We start from the raw sequence: 23,363 nt of genomic DNA, 5'->3' as shown, positions 1-23,363 counted from the left end.
TATATACATATATATATATATATATATATATACATATATATATATACATATATATATATATATATATATATATACAAGAATGGATGAGGATAGCTGTGTGAAAAAGTGCCACACCCTAGCGGTTGAGGGAACCTGTGGAAGAGATAGACCCAGGAAGACCTGGGATGAGGTGAAGCACGACCTTTGAACATTAGGCCTCACCAAGACAATGACGAATGACCGAAACCTTTGGAAATATGTTGTGCATGAGAAGACCCGGCAAGACAAGTGAAACCATAACCTGTGGCCTTTACCAGGGGTGTAGCCAGCCTACTTATGCATACCTTTCTTTCTTTGGACACAACTCTGCATGCGAAGACCTGTTGAGGTAAGTGAAATCGAAATCAAACCAAATTCGATGATTAGTACCGTGCCAGTGGAGCGCTAACAGCACCATCCGAGCAGGATCATTGCCAGAGCAACTGTCTGGCTTCCGTGCCGATGGCATGTAAAAAGCACCATTTGAGCATGATCATTACCAGCGTAGCCTAACTGGCACATGAACAAAACATTCGAGCGAGTTTGTTGCCAATGCCGCTGGACTGACTCCTGTGCAGGTGGCACGTAAAAAACACCGCCTACTGGCCCTCGTGCCAGTGGCACATAAAAGCACCCACTACACTCTCGGAGTGGTTGGCATTAGGAAGGGCATCCAGCTGTAGAAACTCTGCCAAATCAGATTGGAGCCTGGTGCAGCCATCTAGTTCACCAGTCCTCAGTCAAATCGTGCAACCCATGCTAGAATGGAAAGCGGACGTTAAATGATGATGATGATGTATGTATGTATTTGTGGCTGTGTTTATCCTCCCCACCATCACTTGACAACCGATGCTGGTCTGTTTACGTCCACATAACTTAGCGGTTCGGCAAAAGAGACCGATAGAATAAGTGCTAGGCTTACAAAGAAAAAGTCCTGAGGCCGATGTGTTCGACTAAAAGTGGTGCTCCAGCATGGCCGCAGTCAAATGACTGAAACAAAAGTAAAAGAAAATATTTAGAAGCCCACCTTAATTATCTCCCTTTACCTGTTAGATATCTTTCTTTATTTGTCCTATCAGTCGCCCATGTTAAAACAACAAAGATTTCATTAAAATATTGCTTGTTAGAGAAATGTTTCTCATCCAATAAAAAAGTAGAAATTATTAGAATTGTTGTGACGATTGAAGTTTAACCCCAGGGTAGACCCAGGTTATAAAAAAATTGATGTTTTAATGGCAACATAACAGGCATGATATATTGACATACTATGCAATAAAGAACTGTATAACTCAGCATCATCATTTTTACATTTGCTTTTCCAAGCTAGTTTAGCCTATTTCCACATATTGTCTTACCACTTGTGTTCCTTTGTCTGAGTTCAGACCTTACTATTTCTTCACACTCAAAATATATTCACACTAGTGCAGCTTTCCTTCTACAATTGATAAAGCGCTTATGCTTATTTTTTACCACTATCATTCAAACACATTAACATTACAAGAAAATTTGACAACAAAGCTTTATAAAAGACCCAAACAATAGTTATGTTAAACTGCAGTTTTTTTATTCTTTACAGGTTTTTTTTTTCTTCTTCACAATTTAACATTAGATTGTCACCAGATTTTGAAACAATTTCCTTTGTTTTTTGTTTTTTTCTCTCTCTTTAGGAGACATCGTAGGTGGTAGATTTCGTAAGATTTTCTTAATGGAATACTGTTATTGTAGCAGTATCCTTAGTATTAAGAAACTAAATGTAACTTTAGAACAGGTTTTTACTGCTATACATATATATACATATATATACATAGATATATGCATATATATAATATTCTATATACATACTTATATAAATATACACAATCAAGGAGGGAGGTTCTCTCAAGAAACAGCAGCAGCAAGCTAAATTTACTCTTTGTCATCTATCTACTTACTGGTCTACTCATCTTTCTTGAAAGGTCCCCAGTATCCACATATTTCTCTAGCCTTTTGAAGAAATTTCACCTGTCTACTAGATCAGTGAGCGATGAAGAACTTCACCTCCTTAAACCCTGACCATAAGACATCCAGTAATAACTAGGAGGGTGATATACTCTGATGATAACATAACTAATGTAAGAAACATATTCACTGATGGCATCTATCATTAGATACCTGATTCTACCCTTGTTTACAAAAGTCTATTTAATTGGTTTACATATTCAGTTATAGTGGAAATTTCTTCTGTTATGGATAATGAGGTTGAAGGAGGGAAACAGAATTATTAACTTTCAACAAAGAGTATCCATAATTAAGGCAACATATTTAGGAAAATGAGAAACTCTAAGAGAAAACCAGTATAGAGTTGACAATGCTGCATATTCTGGCAACATGAATTTTTCTACTTATGTTAGACATAGCTCATTCCAGTATCACAAAAGCTGGTATAAGGAAGGGAATTCAGCATGAACCATTGTGCTACACAAACAATCCAGAATACAGATGTATGTGAAAGACAGAGATTACAAAACTTATTCTTTACATATCTTAGAGTAGAGAACTACCAAAATGCAGAAATTCTCACAAACAAAAGAATTCTATTTCTTGAAAATGCAAAATCCATATAGCAAACAATTCATTCATTCATTGGTGAGCAGTGCCTTAACAAATTGGTAAGTCTTCGCTGTGGGATCACATAAAATAAGACAATAAATAGGATTCTAATAAACCATTTGCACAGTTGAACAATACAATGGCATCTGCTCATAAAACTGAACAAAATGGTAATGTACTCATGTGCTAAGCTGGATACAGGAATTTATTTCATCCTGCTCTTTGATTCCTACATGTTTATGCAAATCACATATACACACACACACACTGTAAAACTTAGTGATCCTCTAAATATTTTTATAATTCAGATAATTTGTAAATCAGTCATAAGAGCATTTTTCTAAGTCTACCAATTAATGGTCAGTAGGTTTTTGAATATTGCAAGAGGCACAAGTTAGGGGGTTTCTTTTTGTTGGAGGTAATTTTTGAAACATATTTAGTCTGAGGTGGAAGCAATTCTGCTGACAAATATTGGCCCTGTTTTAATGTTTAAAAGAATTAAAATAAATAAAAGAAATTATTAGCAGAGCAACACTTTCCTCAGAAAAATTTCAGAAAATAATAAGAAATCAGAAGGACCAAAGAGCAACTGTTCAAGTCAATGATCCAATGTTTTATAATAAACTAGAATTTTAAAATATACTCTTTGTTATTTACTCATATACATTCTGTGAAATTGGGGTAATTTCTGAACATACAGTTTCAGGAGTCATTTCATTTTATACAGTTATTATATTACTGTACTGGGTTTTAAAGTTTAAGCAGTAATGTGTGTGTGAGTGTATACGCATACATTTATGCCCTAACATCTCACTTTCTCTCTTTCACGATATATATATATAAGCATGCACACAGTAATTTATACCCAAACATTGTGGTATGCATACACATATAACTTTTTTGTACATGTTGGAATTTCATAATTGAACGTTTCAAAATAAAATAAAGGAAACAAATAGATAAATTAAATTAATATCACAAAGAAAGAAAATTTAGTTCAAACATCCAATAATGAAAAGCCTTGACATTAGAGGATGCTTTAACATCTCTGGAGATTCTTCTGTAGATTGTCATACTAAAAGCAATATTTGAGTTCAGAAGAATATACTTCCTGTTTTAATATTGTTTTAGTTTATCTTAAGATCCAACAGAACATTAACGACAAAGCAAATACCAAGACATGAACAGCAGATCAGGGAAATGGTGCAATGGCATTGATCTCTCGTTTTGAAATTGATACTGGCTTTTTTAAGAACCAATTCTTCAGTTTACTTTCGGAATCAGAGATGTCACAGTCAAAGCTTTCATGGGATACTTGGCGCCGAGTGGTCATGGGTTTCACATCTCCTGAATTTTTTGCCGCCGTTAAATTCAATAAGGAAACTTTCTCTACAAGGGTCATGTCGGACCTCTCATGATTCAAGTTTGAATCGCTCTTGAACCGATACAAAGAACTTTTGCTTTTTTCACATGTTTCAGATGATCGAGACATCTCTAATATGGTTTCATTCAATACATCATGAGATTTTGACATTTTCCTTTGTTTTGTTGCTTGAGAGAGAGTCAAAGGCATTAGATCTTCAGCCTCATCATCAAGTTGGAACATTTCCTCTTGACATTCATCAAAGACTGAGGAAAATTTTGGTACTGATAATTCTTTGGAGCTCTGTGACTTTGTTAACTGTGGATTGTTTTCTTGTTGAACTAACGATGGTAATTTGGTGGGTTTCAGGTTAATTTCCATTGGTTTTAATGCTTCCTTATCTACCCATGGTCCTTTCGCTGAAACATAAAATAAAACAGAATATACATTAGAAATGGCCTCAAAATTGATATTGATTTAAGCAATATAATTAATACAATGCACAAATTCTTCATCTGCTCACATTTCTTTAAATCATCAACATAGTTGCTATTGTTGTTGTTTACTATCAAGCCAACATTGAATGACATGTCATCAAAGCATTCATTATCTAGTTAAAGTCTACCTTGAGCTCAAAACAATCATTAGACTGCAGCTGAACCCCATCTCCCATGTATTTAAGCAACTGATGTTACAAGACTCCTCTCTGGATGGGAAACTAATCCACTGCAAAGTCAACTCCAGCTACTGTTGGAATTCATTTCACTTGAGTAGGTTGAGACAATGTGAAATAAAGTGTTTTGTTCAAGAAAACAATGTGCAACCTGGCAATCTACTCTCCCTGTAGAATAATGCTACTTCATGAAGTCTTGTCCAATTCATGCCAATATGGAAAAAGTTTATGTAAAAATACTGACTCTATTGAAGTTGATACATTGTCATCATCAACATTATCATTCCTACTTTATGACTGCTTTTTACACACACACACATACACACACACACATTATGGACTTCTACACAGTTCTGTTTATAAAATATCAATCACACTGCAGAATTTTAGGTGATACATGATGGACTTTGAAGAAACACTACTCTGCATATCTTTAAGTATTTACTTAAAACTAAAATACATGAATATATGTGACACTCCAAAGAAAGAAAGTTAAAAAAATTAAAATTTCAACACACTGGACTAGAAAAAGTTCATCAGTATTGTTATATTATGCATGTTCCATGACCAAGCAGACAATCTTTCTCTCAGACTTGGGACCTAGCAACAAATACTTGCAGCAAAGTGGGATCTGCTAATGGTAACCAACAGCCAGATGGATAGCTAAACCAAGTAATAGGTTAAGTTTGTGAAAGCATACACAGCAGTATCAGCTGATGTGAACATTGTCAAAAGTATCATCTCACCTTGTCTGTCTCGAAGATGTGAATGGATATAACTGTCACTATGTGGAGACTGGACCACTCCGAATTCATTTTCATTTCCTCCAATTTCAAAGATTGGAATGTTAGGGGAATTTCCATAACTCAAAGACTTTGGTTGTCCGCCACTCATTTTGAAATCGGGAAATAATGAGTAAAATAAATCTGCAAAATAATTAAATAGAAAATATGTATTAAAAATGAAAGAACAAGACATTTTGAGTATAACAACAAGGGTTTCTAATTAGACAAAAGACCACAAATTGCATAGAGGACTACTGTCAACAAAATAGCTCCTTACTGCCTACTTTGATTTTCGCAAATCAACTCAAAATGTGAAAAGACATAAATAACTACATATTTCAAGGATTTGGTTTGAAGCTCAACCAATAGTGCCATCATTTTCACTTAATAATGATGGTGATGATGATGATGGTAATTTTTTTGCCACAAGAGAACAGTACAAAACAGGTTATATATAGTATAGGAGGTTTACATGAAACCAGACGAGATGGGAAGAAAAGGGAATAAAAAGTATAAATAATATTCAAATCATCATCATGATGACATGGCTTCAAGGATCATACCTTCTTCCTGATACTTATGGGTTTTCAACTAGGGCTAATCAGGGAACCCCACAGACTCAAGACTGACCACCAAAGGCAAATGCCATCTGCCAACTGTCATTGTCTGACAGGTATATTGCTTAAATAGGCATTTTTGATTACTGGTTATTTTTGCCACAGTCACCACCTTTTGACAAATTCATGAGAGGAGAGCAACTCTCTCTCTCTCCATACTCACCTTCCTTTCCAGGTAGAGCTTGTAAAGAGCCAATGAGACCTTGACTAAAGAGGGAAGAGTTTGTCCTTAATCCTCTTAACCTTGTCCACCTCAACCTCTTTCATCATAGCCACCAGAGAGTGGAAAGCTGCTTGCATGCCTGATTAAAGGAGGGCAGTTTAACAATCTCCTCAATGGACTAAGTTGATTGCAAGACCTACAATCCATGCAAAAACAACAGTTTAACATAACTTTACAAGCCAGAAATGTTCAAATATTAAACGAGTCATTCTGTATGTCTTGGACAGTCCTATCTGATAGCACTTATGTGTCTGTAGAGTTTGTCGCAAACTGACAATGTCCCTCAGTAGCACTGCCAGGGTAAGGATTTCTGGAAGTTATCCATAGTAGTTCCTGGTCTGAAAATCCTCAAGAACAGGCCAACCAGTTTGTACTTTTCAATGGTGTCACTTTTTCCCACCACTATTCCACTATATATTACTAACATGGAACTTCTATCAACTCTATATTACCCTTCTAATAAAAAATGGTGAACGTTTAGCAACATTCCAGATGCCAAGACACCCAGTCTTTGTCATTTCTTGACCCAAAGACATGAGCTACAGAAAGTTAAAGTTGAACCTAATGAAAATTGAACTGCTGAAACAGTTACCACAAGCTCACTACATCACTGTATTTATACAAAAAAAAAAAAAAAACTCTTTTTACATTATATTTGAAACCTAAGAGAGACGAACAATTCAGACAAAACTGTGACTTTCAACTTTCCCCCATTATTATAAATCATATTTACAAGAAGAAGGTTCTATTTGGCAAACAGCTGCAAATTAAGACACAGAATACATTCCATTGGAAACTGTTTCCCATGTAGTGAGAACAAAATACAACATTCCTTTGAAAATTGCTTGTACAATTTGTGATTACTTTTGATATGCTATTATAAAAAAAGAATGCTCAAAGCTTTTTTCTTGATTCAGCAGAAAGGAAGGTCTTGCTCAAATGAACAACAATGTGACTCACCTTGACAAAGCACAGTATGCTCCCTTCCTTTACAGATATAAATCATTTCAACTTAAGCAGCTATTATAAGCTATACATTCCACGTCACACGCACAACCTTTTGGTCAGAGACAGTGGTTTTACAGCAACAGTCTACTGCAGTTTCAGCAATTAATATAAGTTACACATCATTTGAGAGATTATCATACTGCTTAATCTTCCTCTATTAACTGATTTTAGTAACCAATCATGTTTCAACAGAGTGGGTTGTCCAAGGTTTATTTAGCAGCAGCGTCATACCTCTTGTTACAAGTGACACACTCCAATGCCAGTTTAAAATGCACACAGCTACAGTCAAATAATTAGTACCATACAAACAGATAGCCTTATGCCCACAAGCCATTGCAACTTCAACAGCTGTTATATACCATACATCTTTATATGGAACTTACTTTTCAGTTAATCTGAAAACCAACCATACCCAGCCCAAATATTCAAACTAGCCATATCTAGCCCAAATGTTCAAACCAGCCATATCTGGCCTTTCACACCTACCCTATAAGGTCATTCTAAAAATAAACAATCACATCATCAAAATCTTGAAGCTACAAAATTAATTCAAAGCAATGTGAATGAATAAGCATTACATTTAACAGAGTAATCTGAATGCTAAAGGGTTAACCCCTTTAATATTAACCCACCTACGACTGCACCTGGTTTTATGCGCAAAATTTTCTTTATTTAAAACTTTCCACTAAAATTTCATGTTAATGTGTGTTCCAAATACCAACTTCAAAATTAATTGAAACAGATTGTATAAAATCAGATATATTGTACCAAAAGAGTTAAGCTGAATAAAAAACCAATTCACAGTATCTCTTTTTGTACCAGTTTTCCATTAAAAACCCAGTTTATCTTGTTTCCTTCATCACCATAGGGACATTATCTACTCTAACCAATATGACACAGAAAAACTTTAATTCAAAAACACCATGTATTTTCTATAAAACATGAACTGCTCAGTTGTCTTTACAAACACATTTGTAAACTTTTTTTTTGCATTAACACTAATTTTCAATGCTTGAATTATTTTCAAACCTATAATTTCATACCTTTTAAATGGATATGTCACGTTGTATTACTTTGATGTAGTGTACTAGCCTAAACCACTTCTAGCAGTATGTGGAAAATATAAAAAAAAACTAATACATGTACTTTTATGCATATACATATACTTGTGTACGTACCTATATATGTACATACTTATATACTTGTGTATGTACCTATATATGTACATACTTATATATGTACATGTATCAGTTTTCTTTTACATATATGTACAAAAAAATTTGAACGTAGTACCTAGAGAGTGGTGGTGTAAAGAATTATTGTATAATATTTGTTGTATAGTATCTGAATAACTTGCTTTTTCATTGTTACAAAATTTGCAGTATTTAGGACAAGAGAATTTAAGTAGTGATGGTCATAGTTTTATGAATGTCATTAATAACAAATGATGTTTTTTTTTAACATAAATATAATATAAACAATATACTCTATGGTAGTTCATCCCTATATAATGATAATTTCTTTTACTTAACAATTAGTCATCATCATCATCATTTAATGTCTGTTGTCCATGCTGGCATGGGTTAGAAGGTTTGACTGAGACTGGCAAGCTGCACCAGGCCCAGTCTGATTTAGCATGGTTTCTATGGCTAGATGCCCTTCCTAACGCCAACCACTCCAAGAATATAATGGGTGCTTTTATGTGCCACCGGCACAGGTGCCATTTGTCATAACTATGATTTTGCTTGGCTTGATGGGTCTTCTTAAGCAAGACATAACAATTACATATTCAAACAAATTGAAGAAACTCATGCCAATGAGCAACCTCTATGTGGTTGATTGGCCTTTTAGAAATAGCAGCCAATTTTTTCTCAAATCACACTGCAATCTTGAAAAACAGAAAAGACACACTGGACAACATAAAACTTGATAATACTATGTCTGGATAAAAGTCAGTATGGTAATGGCTACAACAGCTTTGAACACAGATCTGCTGGATCAAGGATAATCTGAATCTAAACAGCACAAGTGAAGAACCAAAAGCAGTCTATGTAAATCTGTTCGTCTTTCCTTTCAAGTCAACAGCTGATTACTAGATTACCTTCAAATTGTAAGTTAGAAGCAACAAACAACTAGATATTGATCCACAATGCTTCTGACATGCCTATGCACTCATTCTTCTTCAAGGCTCTTTTACAGTTCACTTTTCAATCTTTTTGTGTGCTGTGCATACACTTTTGACTTTCATTGTTGTATTTCTTTACTTGAATTATTGCTGCTCTCTGTCCTCTCTTTTACTCTTTTCTAACAAGTTGTAGTGCACCCGAGCACTATAGACAGTGAACATACTTCTATATTATTCTCTCATCACCTCTTTGGTAGTATAATGAAGTCTAGGCTTCACCAAGGAGGTACAATAAGATTGAAACATATCAAGATTCATCTCTCATACCTGCCAAAATGATTAAAATAATATTAGTCATTGAGCTTACACTATCTTTTCCTTATAGCATTAATATTTTCTAATTAGATGCTTAATACTCACTGCATCAAGTGAGTGATGCTAAATTACGAGAAGTACCAGTAGAAAGTAATTTTGAGATTAGAGAAACTGTGCCAAACCTAGAAAAGTCAATAATAATATGCTATTTATTGCAAATATGATTAAGTGAATAAATGGTCAGCCAACTATTATTTATGCAAATCAGACCAACTGATTTAGTGGCTATAAATAGCTATAAAGCTCCACATGTCTCTCCATGGGTTGAATAGGCAGGTGCATGACTTCTGAAGATGATCCCAACTAGGTTCAAAACTAGATGGTATTAATCCCACCCAACCCTGATTAAAATTTTCTTTCCAGTCCATAGGTTAACTTCATATACTTTTAAAACAACATTATGGTACAGTGAGAAGATACTAATTCCAAGGACAAACATGCAAAATGCTCTTTAAATAAATGAGTCAGAGATTGATGACCTCAAATGAAGGAAGAAAGTTGGAAAGTGATACTTGATACACATTAAAACTGATGTTTAAAGCAGAAGGAAACTTTTGAAAGAATGAAGGCTCAATTTACATTCATAAGATAAAAATTGGTGTAGTCTGACAATGACAACAACATCATTATCATCATCATCATCACCAGTAGTAGCAGCAGTAAGCTGTAACTTCTTTAAAAAATACATTTAAGTTAATACTGTCGCTTGTTGGGAAAAACAATCTTAACCAGTAGAACACATGATGAGGTGTGTTATTTTAGGTACTCATGAACTGAATGAAATATCTGATATCCGAGATATTTCACTGTAGTACATGTGTGTGAGTGATCTGTTGATTACAATATCAACTGAAATAAATAACAGTCCTTAGGGACTTTAACTTGCCTCAGTTATAATTATTATTATCAACCTCAAATGTTGACGGGAATTATGATCAGATAAAGAAAGATCATTAAGCTGAGTGAATACAAAAGAAGGAGAGACTGAATAATCTATTGATAGGCTGAGGATCAGAGACAAGACCAAAATTTTCTCAACTGTTGCATGGAATCAAAAACCATAAACAAAGAACCAAATTATATGTGATTCAGTCAGCCAGTCAAAGATGATGGCTTTCATGAAGTATTTTCTTTTACTGGTTTTAGTTATTGGTCTGCAACTTTGCTGGGTCACTACATTGAAGTGTTTAGTTGATCAAATTGATTCAAGGATTTATTTTCAAGCCTGATAGCTATTGTCAGAATTTTTTTTGATGAACCACTATGTGCAGGATACATAAACAAACCAACTCTGGTTGTCAAGTGGTGAGATACAAACACAGAAAAAAGACAAATGCATACTCACACACATGCACACAACAGGTTTCTACAATTTCTGTCTACTTAATCCACTTGCAAGGCATTGATCAGTCTGAGGCTATATCAGAAGATATTTAAGATGCTGTGCAGTGATATTGAACCCGAAACCATGTTGTTACAAAGGAAATTCCTTAATGCCAGTTTTAAAGAAATAAGTAGATTAGTTGTGTGCCATTCTTAAAAAGCTTACTAATTAATAAGTTTTATATATTTTTTCAACAGACATGGCATAAGTGCAAGTGTGGTTGTGTAGTAGGAAGCTTGCTTCCCAACCACATGATTTCAGGTGGATTCCTAATGCATGGCACCTTGAGCAAGTGTCTTCTCGTATAGCCTCCAGACAGAACTGAAAAAGCATGTTGTATATATGTGTGTGTAGCTACATTATATATATATATATATATAATTATTTATGCGTGTGTGTGTGTGTGTGTCTTTATGTCTATGTTTATCCCACACCACTGCTTGGCAACCTGTGTTGGTGTGTTTATGTCCCTGTAACTTAGTAGTTCAGCAAAAGAGACCAATAGAATAAGTACTAGGTTTACAAAAAGAAAAATAAATAAGTCATGGGGTTAATTTGTTTGACTAAATCCCTTCAATGTGCTGTCCCAGCATGGCCACAGTCAAATGACTGAAACAAGAAAAAGATAAAGATAAAAGATAATCCAACAGCCCAGGGCAGTCCAGATAAACCCAAATGTTGCTCAAAAATTATTAAGACATGTATAGTTTCTAGACTTAGGAGGCATATATTAATGAAGCAGATAATTATAGAGAATAGGTGAGGACAGTGATAAAGGTTTTCACAATATTTCTAGTAATCCAAACTTAATTAAAATTGAATACTTAAACATAGGTGATAATTATATATTCAGGAAATTGTGTCAAAACTACCAGATGTCTATGGTGAAGTGGTTCTATAGAATCATATAAAATGAAATAATTGCATTGGATTAATTGCTCAGACTTCAAGATAAAGTGCATGGCAAGTGGTCCACTGTGTATAAGAGCAGTGCATTGGAATCTATATGCTTTAAGCTCATGTATCTTGAAGAATAAATACCAGCTTTAGCTGTGATAAATAGGTTCCATAGCCAAGAGATTTCTCTCTCATTTGCTTAACTCCATAAAACCAATGTGTTCTTTATGTGATGTTTATGTGGGATGAAGCAGAGAATATTTCTAATAATCGCAATGACAAAATAAATTTTAAAAACAGCAATGATGACAAAAGAAATGACAATAGTGATGATAAAACAGAAAGAACAAAAAAGTAAAATAAAGTCAATAAAACAATATTAATATCAAACTAAAATTGGAGAGTTTAGAATTCTACAAAAATGGAATTAAAAATTCAACAATAACAGGTTTAAGAATTCTATAATCGAATTTAGAATTTTACAATAATTGAATTCATAATTCTACCATAACAGATTTAAAAATTTGACAACAGAATTTTGAAGTCCACAATAAAAGAAATAAAGAATTTTACAAAACAGAATTAAGAATTCTACAATAACAGTATTTACAATATATCAATACTAGAATTTAGAATTCTACAATGCAATTCTATAATAATAGGAATTAGAAATCTACAGGAGGGTCCAAAGTGACTAGGATGTGTGTGTGTGTGTGTGTGTGTGTGTGTGTGTGTGTGTGTGCGTGCATATGTGAAAGACAACAAAAACTAATTCAATAAAGTACCCAAAATGTTTAGTCAAAATATAAATTTATTCTGTTCAATTGATAACAGAACACGGTTCAAAAATCAGAGGAGGACCTTAAAACAAATGAAATGGATCAGAGAACAAACAAGACTAAATGACATTCCTACAAATGGTACTGGGCTGGACATGTACAGAAGACAAGTAACAATTAGTGGATGCAAGAGTAAACAGACTAGATTCTACGAAACCTCACCACAAAAGACATAAAGGATGATAATGAACAAAATAGAAAGTTGAATGAGATAAATTTTATGAAAAGCAATTGATGAGAATAATGAGCCAATAATTGGCATTCTGTTTTCTAGTGCAGAGTAAGAATTGAACCCATGTCTTATTTAGTTAATGTCCTGATTTATTTATCACCATGGTGATAAATATCCAGTTCTTGATAACTGGATGAGCAATGATTGAGAGTGTAGATATATCCTGACCTTGTTGAAAGCTATTGTTGGTCAGTATCATCGCTTGGTCAATATTTAACCCTTCCGTTACCGTATTCATTTTGAGATGCTCTATGTTTCTTTCAATTATTCTAAGAATTTAGTAAAATAACTTAGTTATCATTAAGCTAGTGTTAGGAATATAAATTGTGACTAAGGTTTGGTGGAAAATTTTGATTCAAAACTTATGAAAACAAAACATTTGTATTACAAAGCCAGAGCCAATTTCAGCAGGGTTGGTAAGAAAAAGGTTAAACTGGTCAAGCAGCAAGCTGGCAGAATTGTTAACACATTGAGCAAAATGTTTAATGAAATTTTGTTCATCTTTATGTTCTGAGTTCAAATTTCAATGAGGTTGACTTTACCTTTCATCCTTTCGGTGTCAATAAAATAAGAACCAGCTGAGCACTGGGGGTTGAGATAATTGACTAGCCCCCTCCTCCGAAATTACTGGCCTTGTGCTAAAATTAGAAACCAATATTTAAACTGGTCTAAACAGGAAATATAATTAGATGCTGATGAAGAGGAGAGGGTTGGGACTATGTGAGAGAGAGACAGTGAGGAGAGGATGGAGAAGAAAGATTATTCAAAAGTAAAAGAAGGAAGAAGTTAATAGAAAGCCAATTTGAGAGAGAGAGGGAAATTGACAATCAGGAAGTAACTGAAAGACAGGGAAGGAAAAGAAAGCGACAAACAGAAATACATGGTGAGAGAGTTTCACAGAATTAAGCCTGCCCAGTTTAAAATGACTAAATTATGCTGACAGGGAGAGAAAGAGAGAGAGAGAGAGAGAGAGAGAGAGAGAGAGAGAGAAAGAGTGTGTGTGTGTGTTAGAGAAATGCAACAACCATGCTCTCTCTGATGAGATAACGTGCTAAGTCCATCAGAGATTAACATTCTCTGGAAGTGAAGTGAGCAGAATGCTTTTAAATACACAAAAAAAAGAAGCTACTGCCATGTCTGAGCATGTACCCTATGAGCAGATACAACTTATCCACACAGACAACTTTCTTTGGCTGAATACCCCTTTTTTTCATATATCTGTGTGTGTGTGTATATGTGTGTCTACTTACACACATGTGTATCTATACATACACACATGCATAAACAATATGGCCCAAGGGAAAGTACTGCATACTAAATACAATAGGGTCTCACACAATTAACATGATAATTTGAAAAACTTCAATTAACTGAGATTATCCATGCGATTAATAGATAAAATTTCCCTGTAGGAATGCTTAAAATCTAAAAGTAGCTACAAGAGATAACTGCAATAGAATCAATTAATGGGAGGTCTAAGGCTAAAATCATGTCAATTGTTTTCAACAATTTTGCTGCATTTTCTGTATTTTCCAAAATTTCAATTAACTGATTTTATTGGAGTTATCCCTTTTGCTTGTTTTAAAATTTAATCAACATTAGACAGAGGCTGTATAGATAATCTCAGTTAATCAAAGCTTCTCAACCCACTTCGTTTCAGGTATGTGAGCCAGTGTCTGTCTGTCTCTCTCTCTCTCCATAAAGACAAACATGTACAACCCATACAAAAATGTTTGTGTTTATTCATACCAGCCTTCATGTACACACCTCTAACTGTGCAAATACATACATATGGGTACACATTTGCACCAGTGAAAACTGGTCTAGGAAAGCAGAGAACTTGTAATGAATGTCAGTGAAGCAAATGGGAAGACTATGTTGTTGCTGTTGCTGCTGCTGTTGCTGCTGCTGTTACTTAGCCCAAGGCCTGAGATGATTAAGTAACCCATGACTAAAAGCATTCCAGATGTGCCATCTCATTTTATTTTTCACACAATATATTTTGTTCTACATTATCCAATTTGCCTGCTTTTTCTATGTTTTTTTTTTTTTTTAAAGACAGTAGTATCATTTGAGATTTCAGCTGCTATATCTAGAAGGTTGAGCAACTTTATAAAGGTCTTCATTCTTGTTCAACTGTATGATGCTTATATGAAATATAAGATATGGTACAGCAGTGGATCATGATTAACTAAGACAACATCTGCAATAACTTGGAAAACCATAAGAAACTTCAGACGTGTGATGATATATGAGACGACAGAACAGTTTTACAAATGTCATTAGAGGAGAATAAACTTTAGTCTGAATGCTTGGTCCAAACATTGCTGTGAAGCAGCGAGACAAGGAGGTTACATTAAGCTAACAGACGTGTTGCTCATAGTGTTTAGCATACAGAACTGTATTCAAAGATAAACTTCTATAGTTTCTTAGGCATATTATGTATAAAAAAAAAGTGTGTATTGAATGAAAATTAACATAGTAGAGGCAAAGTAGTAGACTACTAACCACAATGCCATGAGTTCCAGCCTAACTACTGCAGCTATAAGTAGTCTCAATAAGCAAGGCATCAAACTGCTTCTTTTAGTTTGCTGAACTAAAAAAATAGTTCCAACCAAAAAAAAACAAAAAAAAAACAAAGTTAACACTGGCACTGGCCTATACTTTATGAGAGAGGGGAGATTGGTATTGATACTATAAAAATAATGAGCTTATTGTATACAGTGCTCAGATGCACAACAAATTGTCAAAAAAGATGAAAAGAAGGGACAGGGAGCAGCCATATGTGGAATAAAGGAAGACAGCAATGACAGAAGGACAAGCACAGGACACAAAATACAAAAAGACAGGAAAGTGAACAATAAAAGAACCATGAAGAAGAAAGGTTGCACGGACATGAGGATTAGTGTTGGTGAATTTCAGGAAGCATAGAATTTTTGAATGATGCAGTGTTCTGACTGCTAACAATTGACACAGGTAGTTTATTCTATACATTGATAATTCTGAGCAGATAAAAAGATGTCTCCAAAAAACATGGGTGCTGCACCATTTTTCAATTTTATAAGCATATCCATGGGTGGCAGAGGTACTGAATTCAAAAAGGAGGCCGAAATTGTTGGAAATTGTGGGTCAGCTGCTATGTGTCGATATTTTAGTGTGCAACATGTTCAAGATATGGTAATTGACCACAAGAGTGTATTTGTCTGGTTACATAACACTGGACAGCTTCCAGTAGATCAATATTTATTCTGGACAAGATGGGGGTCCTAAACTGGAGATGAAAACTGTAAGAGTGGATGTATCGTAACTATATATAACTTTAAGTAGACAGCTGGTGGTGCAACATCTGTTGTGGCTGTACAGGCCCACACAGGAGTGGAAGTCATGCATACAGCAACTGCATTTGAAGGAGCTCTCTGGTGGCGCTACTGATTTTTCCTTCCGCTGAGTGCACTTTTCTTTGATGGCGAGTTCCTGCTTTTCTTCCACTCTCTCCATTCCCTTTCACAGTATTTGCCTTCAGTGTGGGCACTAATTTGCAACCTCCTCCCATCTCAGGACGTCCAGATCCAGTGACTTCATATCCCTCTTACAGACGTCTTTGAAACGAAGATGAGGTCATCCTCGTGCTCTTGTGCCAGTAGCCAATTCCTCATGCAGGAGTTCTTTCGGAATGACAACATTTTCCCTTCATCAAGCAAAACAATGTCTCAATGCTGTCGCTTCACTTGCAAGAAATAGCAGCCAAATCCACTTCAATTCACACCTTACTATCTTTTTACATTGAACTGTGCCAAGAAAAAAGAAGGAGTGACCATGATTGAAAAGCTATTAATTATATGGATACTCTATCAAAAACACATACATATCCACCAACAATAGTCCATCAGAACAACAACAACATGTAAACAATACATTAACAACATGAACATTATCTTGCTTTCAATGTATAGAGGAATAAGAGGATTACAAATTTTAAAAGAAAAATCACTTATTGTTAAGAAGATCAACTGCAATAACTTACCTTTAAAAATCACACATCACCAGTTCCTTATTGTATATATAAGAAATATATTTAAAGGTTGGCAGCAAGACAATCTGACAAGGTACGTACAACCTGTAGCTAACCATCTTTAATGCAGCTGGTTTATCGACAACAACTAACTTCTTACCAAGGTAAAGCAGCTTCACTCAATACAATAAATCATAAAACAAAGACACACCTACACAGCTATAGATAAAAATAGATGGCAACAATAATAATAATAATAATTTCTTTCTGAAGGCAGCAGGCAAATGGTTGTAAGGGAAAGCACTTGACTGAATCCTCCTGTCTAATGGTTTTTATTTATTGAGAAGTTAAGCTGACCTTATCCAGTGTACTTCAAATTCAGAATATTACAGCACTGAACTTTAGCTATGCTAAAGTACCTTCACTTTTTTTGACTCCTCCATCCTCATCACTAATAATAATAATAATTCTTTCTACTAAAGGCACAAGGCCTGAAATTTTGGGGGAGGGGGCTAGTCAATTACATCGATCCCAGGTGTTTCACTGGTACTTAATTTATCAACCCCAAAAGGATGAAAGGCAAAGTTGCCCCCAGCGGCATTTGAACAATGATAATAATAATAATCCTTTCTATTATAAGCACAAGGCCTGAAATTTGGGGGAGGGGACTAGTCAATTACATCAACCCCAGCACTTGACTGGTTTTTAATTTATCGACCCCAAAAGGATGAAAGGCAAAGTTAACCTCGGTGGAATTTGAACTCAGAACGCAGCAACAGACAAAATACTGCTAAACATTATGCCCAGCATGCTAACAACAATTATGCTAGTTTAATAGCACCAAACTGGATGCTAGAAGGGAAAAACACCCTAAATCCAAAAAACAAAGACACTATATACCCACAAAATTATAGGCCAATAACATGCCTATTAGTAACCTACAAAACCCTCACACCAGTTGTCAATAACTGGCTTGTAATACACCTGGAAAATAACAAATTTTTACCAGAAGAACAAAAGGAGTGTCAGAGAAGGATGTATGGTTGTAAAGAGCAGCTTCCAGTAAATCGAGCCACTATAGAGGACAATAAAAGGGAAAGACAAACCTCAATATGACTTGGATTGGTTACCAGAAAACATTAGACAGTATTCCATACTCATGGATACTGGAATCTCTCCAAACAAAGTAGCTCCAACACAACTAAAATATATCAACCATGCAATGGTAAATTGGAAAACCAATATAACATTGAAAAATGTATGACAAGTCATTAAAACCTACCCTATAACCATATGAAGAGGAATTTCCAAAGAAGACTCACTATCACCTCTACTTTTCTGCCTTGCTCTGGCCCCACTAACAAACTTGTTAATTGAAACCACCATGAGTTACAGATGCTATGAACAAATAATAAATTATCTCCAATACACAGAGGACTGAAAATACCACAGAACAAAAAAGCCTAAAAATTGTCCATAGTTTCTTCTATACACAAGGAGGTGACAAAATACAAAACAGAAACAAACTACATGGTGCAGCTCCACATTACTAGTTTTCAGTCAAACCATCCAACCCATGCCAGCATGGAAAACAGATGTTAAGTGATGTTGATGATGATGATGAACCACTATCTGTAATATACAGGCCAGATACCCAACAGAAGAACACAGCTCGCATTACACACACAACACACAATACAACAAAGACTGTAACCAAACCCCATAACAATACAGTCTGATGTAATATAATACCAGGAAGTGTTTGTACTCTCCCAATAACAAAGAATACACAATGCTGCACACACACACCAGCAACATGGATTTGTAGCAGGTGATGCAGTAGAAATCAGCCTGAAATTCAAATGTTGAATAATAATAATAATAATAATCCTTTCTACCATAAGCACAGGGCCTGAAATTTGGGGGGAGGGACAAATCCATTACATCGACGCCAGTACTCAATTGGTACTTAATTTATCGACCCTGAAATGATGAAAGGCAAAGGTGACCCTGGTGGAATTTGAACTCAGAATGTAGCGACAGGCAAAATACCACTAAGCATTTTGTTCAGCATGCTAACAATTCTGCCAGCAATAATAATAATAATAATTTATTTTATTTGCCACAAAGGCATAGATGGGGGGGGGGGACATCAATCCATCCTCTAACAGACATTATTTGTAAGAAATTCAAATTAGTATGCACAGCCAACTATATTATGTCAATTTTTGTGATGTGGATTCATTGTCAGAGGCTATGAAAAGAACTACAGTATAACAATCATATTACAATGCCACATAACCAGAATGTACAGTGTGGTGGTGCTAGACAAAAGTAAAAAATGGTATGGTGAGTGGGATTGTAACTTGCTGAGTTAACAGAGTTCATGCCAAGTGATATGCTGGCATTAAAACACCTGTACAAGTGTAAACATTTTCATGAACAAATAAAAAAAGAACATATATTAAAAGAAGAAACAAGTGAGATATGTTTCAGACTTGTTTAGCATCATTTGCAGATCCTCTCACAGAATGTCAGAACATTAGGCTGCACCAAACATTCATATGTGGCTTGTATCACGTAATCATGTGTTGAAGCCAAATCATGGGGGATAAAAAAAAAACAAAAAAAAAAACAGTGTATTCTGATGTAAAAGCTCACTAACTGTTGTTTGAGTAGCTGCCATATCAAAGTATCAATGAGGAAACTCATGTCACCTTGATTGAAGGCAGACTGGGATTAAATAATAACAGCTATAACTTTTTATATTTTTATTTACCATGTGGCACTGAAGTAGGTGGTAATTTAAAGATGCCAACATTGAAAACAGATAAACTAAATGACACATCATCATCATTTTGTGCCAGTTTTTCCATAATTATCATGGGTTGAAAAGGAAGACACACACTCTAAGTCAGTTCTAATATGAAGTTACTGTCCTCCTAGTTGGATCAAAGACCAAGGCTCAGTTGCACATTCCATTTTGAGGATGGTTGCTATGGCTAGATGCCCATCCTAACATGCACTTTACAGTGCCAACCACATGCATTTTATCATGGTACCAGCACCAGAGATGTCTCTTTACAGAATGTATTTGGTGCGTTTCATCATGACACTAGCACTTGAGAGGTTGTCTTGTCTCAGGTAAAAGTGGAGAATTCTCCTTATCTTATATTGTCAGTGTTTCATCATGACCGAGAGGGTAAACAGAAGAGAGATAACCAGAGTGAGAGGCTGATAGAAAAGAGAGAAAGGTGTTCTACAGGGTGTCCACAAAGTCTGGGTACATGAGGATTAACACATACTTTAAGAAATTATTACTTCTTATATTTAACTGTTTATGTTATGATTTTATTTACTCCATGTAGCCAAACTTTGTGGACACCCTGTATATTAGTATGGATTGGTTAAGTCTATAATACAGTGTTCTTCTCCACGTCTTATCATGAGTCATCTCTTGCATCAGGCTAAACTTTCATAGAGCAGACGAAAACCTTTTTATAGTCCAACTCCATTGCAAGCTATATCAAAAACTTACAGCACTTTTTCATGTACCATTTATTTACATTACACATCTGCACCGATGCAGTTTCCTCTCCTACATACAGGAACTGATGTCTGATGAGCAATCACTTTATTAACCATCAGTAGAAAATTAAATTGCATATCTTGCTGATCCTAATCAACTACTCTCCTTGTGCTGTATGTTCTCTGCATCCATTGCTTGTATTTTACTACAATGTAGTATACCACCTACAACTACTTCATTGACAGTTTTTACACCAAAATTAAAAGCATTTTGTTTGAAACAAGAAAAACGATTATAACAAACAACTAAAACCAGTGACTAAGTAAATAATTACTATTGTAAAGAAAGTCTATTTATGGCCTGGAAAGAAAGAAAAACAATGGAAGAATAACAAATTAATAGTGTTTATGCACAATTAAGAAATTAAGCTAGTTATATTTAGGAAGTGGATTGCCTATTTTCAATAGCTCTGTGGAACAATGGACAAGTTGATGAATGAAGAATGCTACAACATATGCAACATGCCTCACAACTGTTTAAAGAATATCAACAACAAACAAAACACAAATCTGAGAAGTTTCTACTCAGCAGCTCAATGTAGTTAATGTGAATGAGGTAAGTTCTAAGCAGCAGCTTGATCTGCAAGAAATAGCTAATGAATTTGCCTAAGATCATACCAGGATACATTGTAGACAATATATCTGATATGGATCACATTAGATACACCATGTCTGAAAAGACAGGAGGGTCAGGAGTGAAAATAAACAAGTAGATCAAGTCAAACAGAACTGACCCAGTGGCTAAATTACAATATAACTGCCAAATCCATTTCAACCTCCTATACTCTTACAAATAAACACATTCATATGTCACACAACATTATATAACATAATTCAGCATGGAAATGAGAAATAATCTTTCATAAGATACCAGCTTATTGCTTATAAAGTCAATTAAGAGGAGATAGTTCTTCATGCATAAAAAGAAACTTTTAAGCATAGAAAACAAGTACCTTGCGAATTCCTGGTAGGTTTGAGCATAAAATAAGTATTAAGGTATGAGAATTCTTTTACTTCAAAATAAAACACTGAAGTCCAAGGTAACTAGTCAATCTTAAGAAAAATGAATTAAGTCAAGAAATAAGATAAGCTTGTGTACCACGAGATGAACACTGATCTGTTTCAGGCAAGGCCCTTCATTCAAGAACTCAACTCTTCATCAATGAAGAACCTTGACCAAAATGTTGGGTTTCTTTTCTCACAACACAAACTTATACTGCTTTGTTAATTGTATTGATTTTTCAATTGGGTACAAGCTGGGACATGACTATTTGAAAAAAATGATCACTTGGGTTGGTATAGTACTCATAACAAATCCTGTTAAAGAAGAGAAGTTACTCAGTTTAATCCCAACATTATATTTTAGGTATCCCAGTGAATGTTTAACTCTGCGTATGTGTGGCTTATATATCAATGTGCATTCATCCCTAAATATTTGTATGTATGTTCAAATTTGCAACGTTAGTCAGTAGATATGTATGTAATGTGTCAATATGTGTATGTAGATGTAAGGGTATGTGTATATCATTATGTGTGCATGTGTTCATTATTATCATCATTCAGCTTCTGTTTTCCATGCTGGCATGAGTTAGATGGTTTGACTGGAGCTGGTAAGCTAAAGAGCTGCACCAGGCTCCAGTCGTCTGTTTTGGTTTGGTTTCTATGGTTGAATGCCCTTTCTAACACCATCCATTTTACAGAGTGTACTGGGTGTCCTTTACCTATCACTAATACAGGTGCCTTTTACATGTCGCCTACACTGGCCACAACCTACTTTGTGTGAAGAAACGAGCTGGATCATGTCTTTACATTTCCCATGACAAAAACACAACACCAAAATCCCGTTAGATTCATAAATCTTTGTGATAATCCGGAAAATAAAAACAGATTAATTGATAACTAATCTGCTTTTAACAAAATAAGGTAAGCTGCAGAATGCTGACAAAATCATTAGTACATTGGACTGGCCGTGAGCCAAAATTTGAAATAATCATTAAAAGATGTATAGTTCTTATTTTCATGCTTTAGTTACACAAGTAAAAGTAGACTAATCCTTATTTTTGAGAAAATGTAGAGTGAACTGTCCAAATAAAGCATCTCAGACAGCATGCACTTTGTGTGCCCTCACACATACATGTAAGTTGTATCCAATTAATCATGGAAAGTTTCGGAACCTAACTTGAACTGCTAGAAACAGTAGCCGAATCTGGGTTGCTAAGAATGGACACACCAAATAACAGACTTAGAGCCACTGTACTAACAGAAATACTTTTGATCATAGAACGTTGCCAGTGCCCCTGGACTGGCTCTTGTGCGGGTGGCACATAAAACACACCATTTTGAGCATGGCTGTTGCCAGTACCGCCTGACTGGCCTTCGTGCCGGTGGCACGTAAAAGCACCCACTACACTCTTTGAGTGGTTGGCGTTAGGAAGGGCATCCAACTGTAGAAACTCTGCCAAATCAGATTGGAGCCTGGTGTAGCCATCTGGTTTCACCAGTCCTCAGTCAAATCGTCCAACCCATGCTAGCATGGAAAGCGGACGTTAAACGATGATGATAGAACAACGCAGTCAATAATAAACTGGAGCTAAAAAATTTTTTTTTTAAGAGAGAATTCTGGTTTAAGCACTCC

General features: G+C 35.2%; 1 protein-coding gene across 6 annotated transcripts in view; it reads right to left on the bottom strand.

Annotated features, from left to right (window-relative positions):
- Positions 1 to 1,560: 1,560 nt before the first annotated feature.
- The window catches only part of LOC106871499 (uncharacterized), a 37,443-nt gene continuing 15,640 nt past the window's right edge, over positions 1,561 to 23,363 (bottom strand). For 3 of the 6 annotated variants that reach the window (XM_014917988.2, XM_014917987.2, XM_014917985.2), the window contains exons 2-3: positions 5,390 to 5,569; positions 1,561 to 4,389 (exon numbers count right to left, since the gene is read on the bottom strand). In XM_014917988.2, coding sequence (XP_014773474.1) covers positions 3,800 to 4,389; positions 5,390 to 5,537 — 738 coding nt within the window. In that variant the 5' untranslated portion in view covers positions 5,538 to 5,569 and the 3' untranslated portion in view covers positions 1,561 to 3,799. Of the gene's footprint in view, positions 4,390 to 5,389; positions 5,570 to 7,228; positions 7,349 to 13,670; positions 13,767 to 23,363 lie in introns of those variants that run through there. The other 3 variants (XM_052965548.1, XM_052965546.1, XM_014917983.2) reach the window with 2 other exon arrangements.

This window comes from Octopus bimaculoides, chromosome 2, assembly GCF_001194135.2.
Source record: "Octopus bimaculoides isolate UCB-OBI-ISO-001 chromosome 2, ASM119413v2, whole genome shotgun sequence".
NCBI classification, from domain to species: domain Eukaryota; kingdom Metazoa; phylum Mollusca; class Cephalopoda; order Octopoda; family Octopodidae; genus Octopus; species Octopus bimaculoides.
This window is presented reverse-complemented; position numbering and strand designations above follow the sequence as displayed.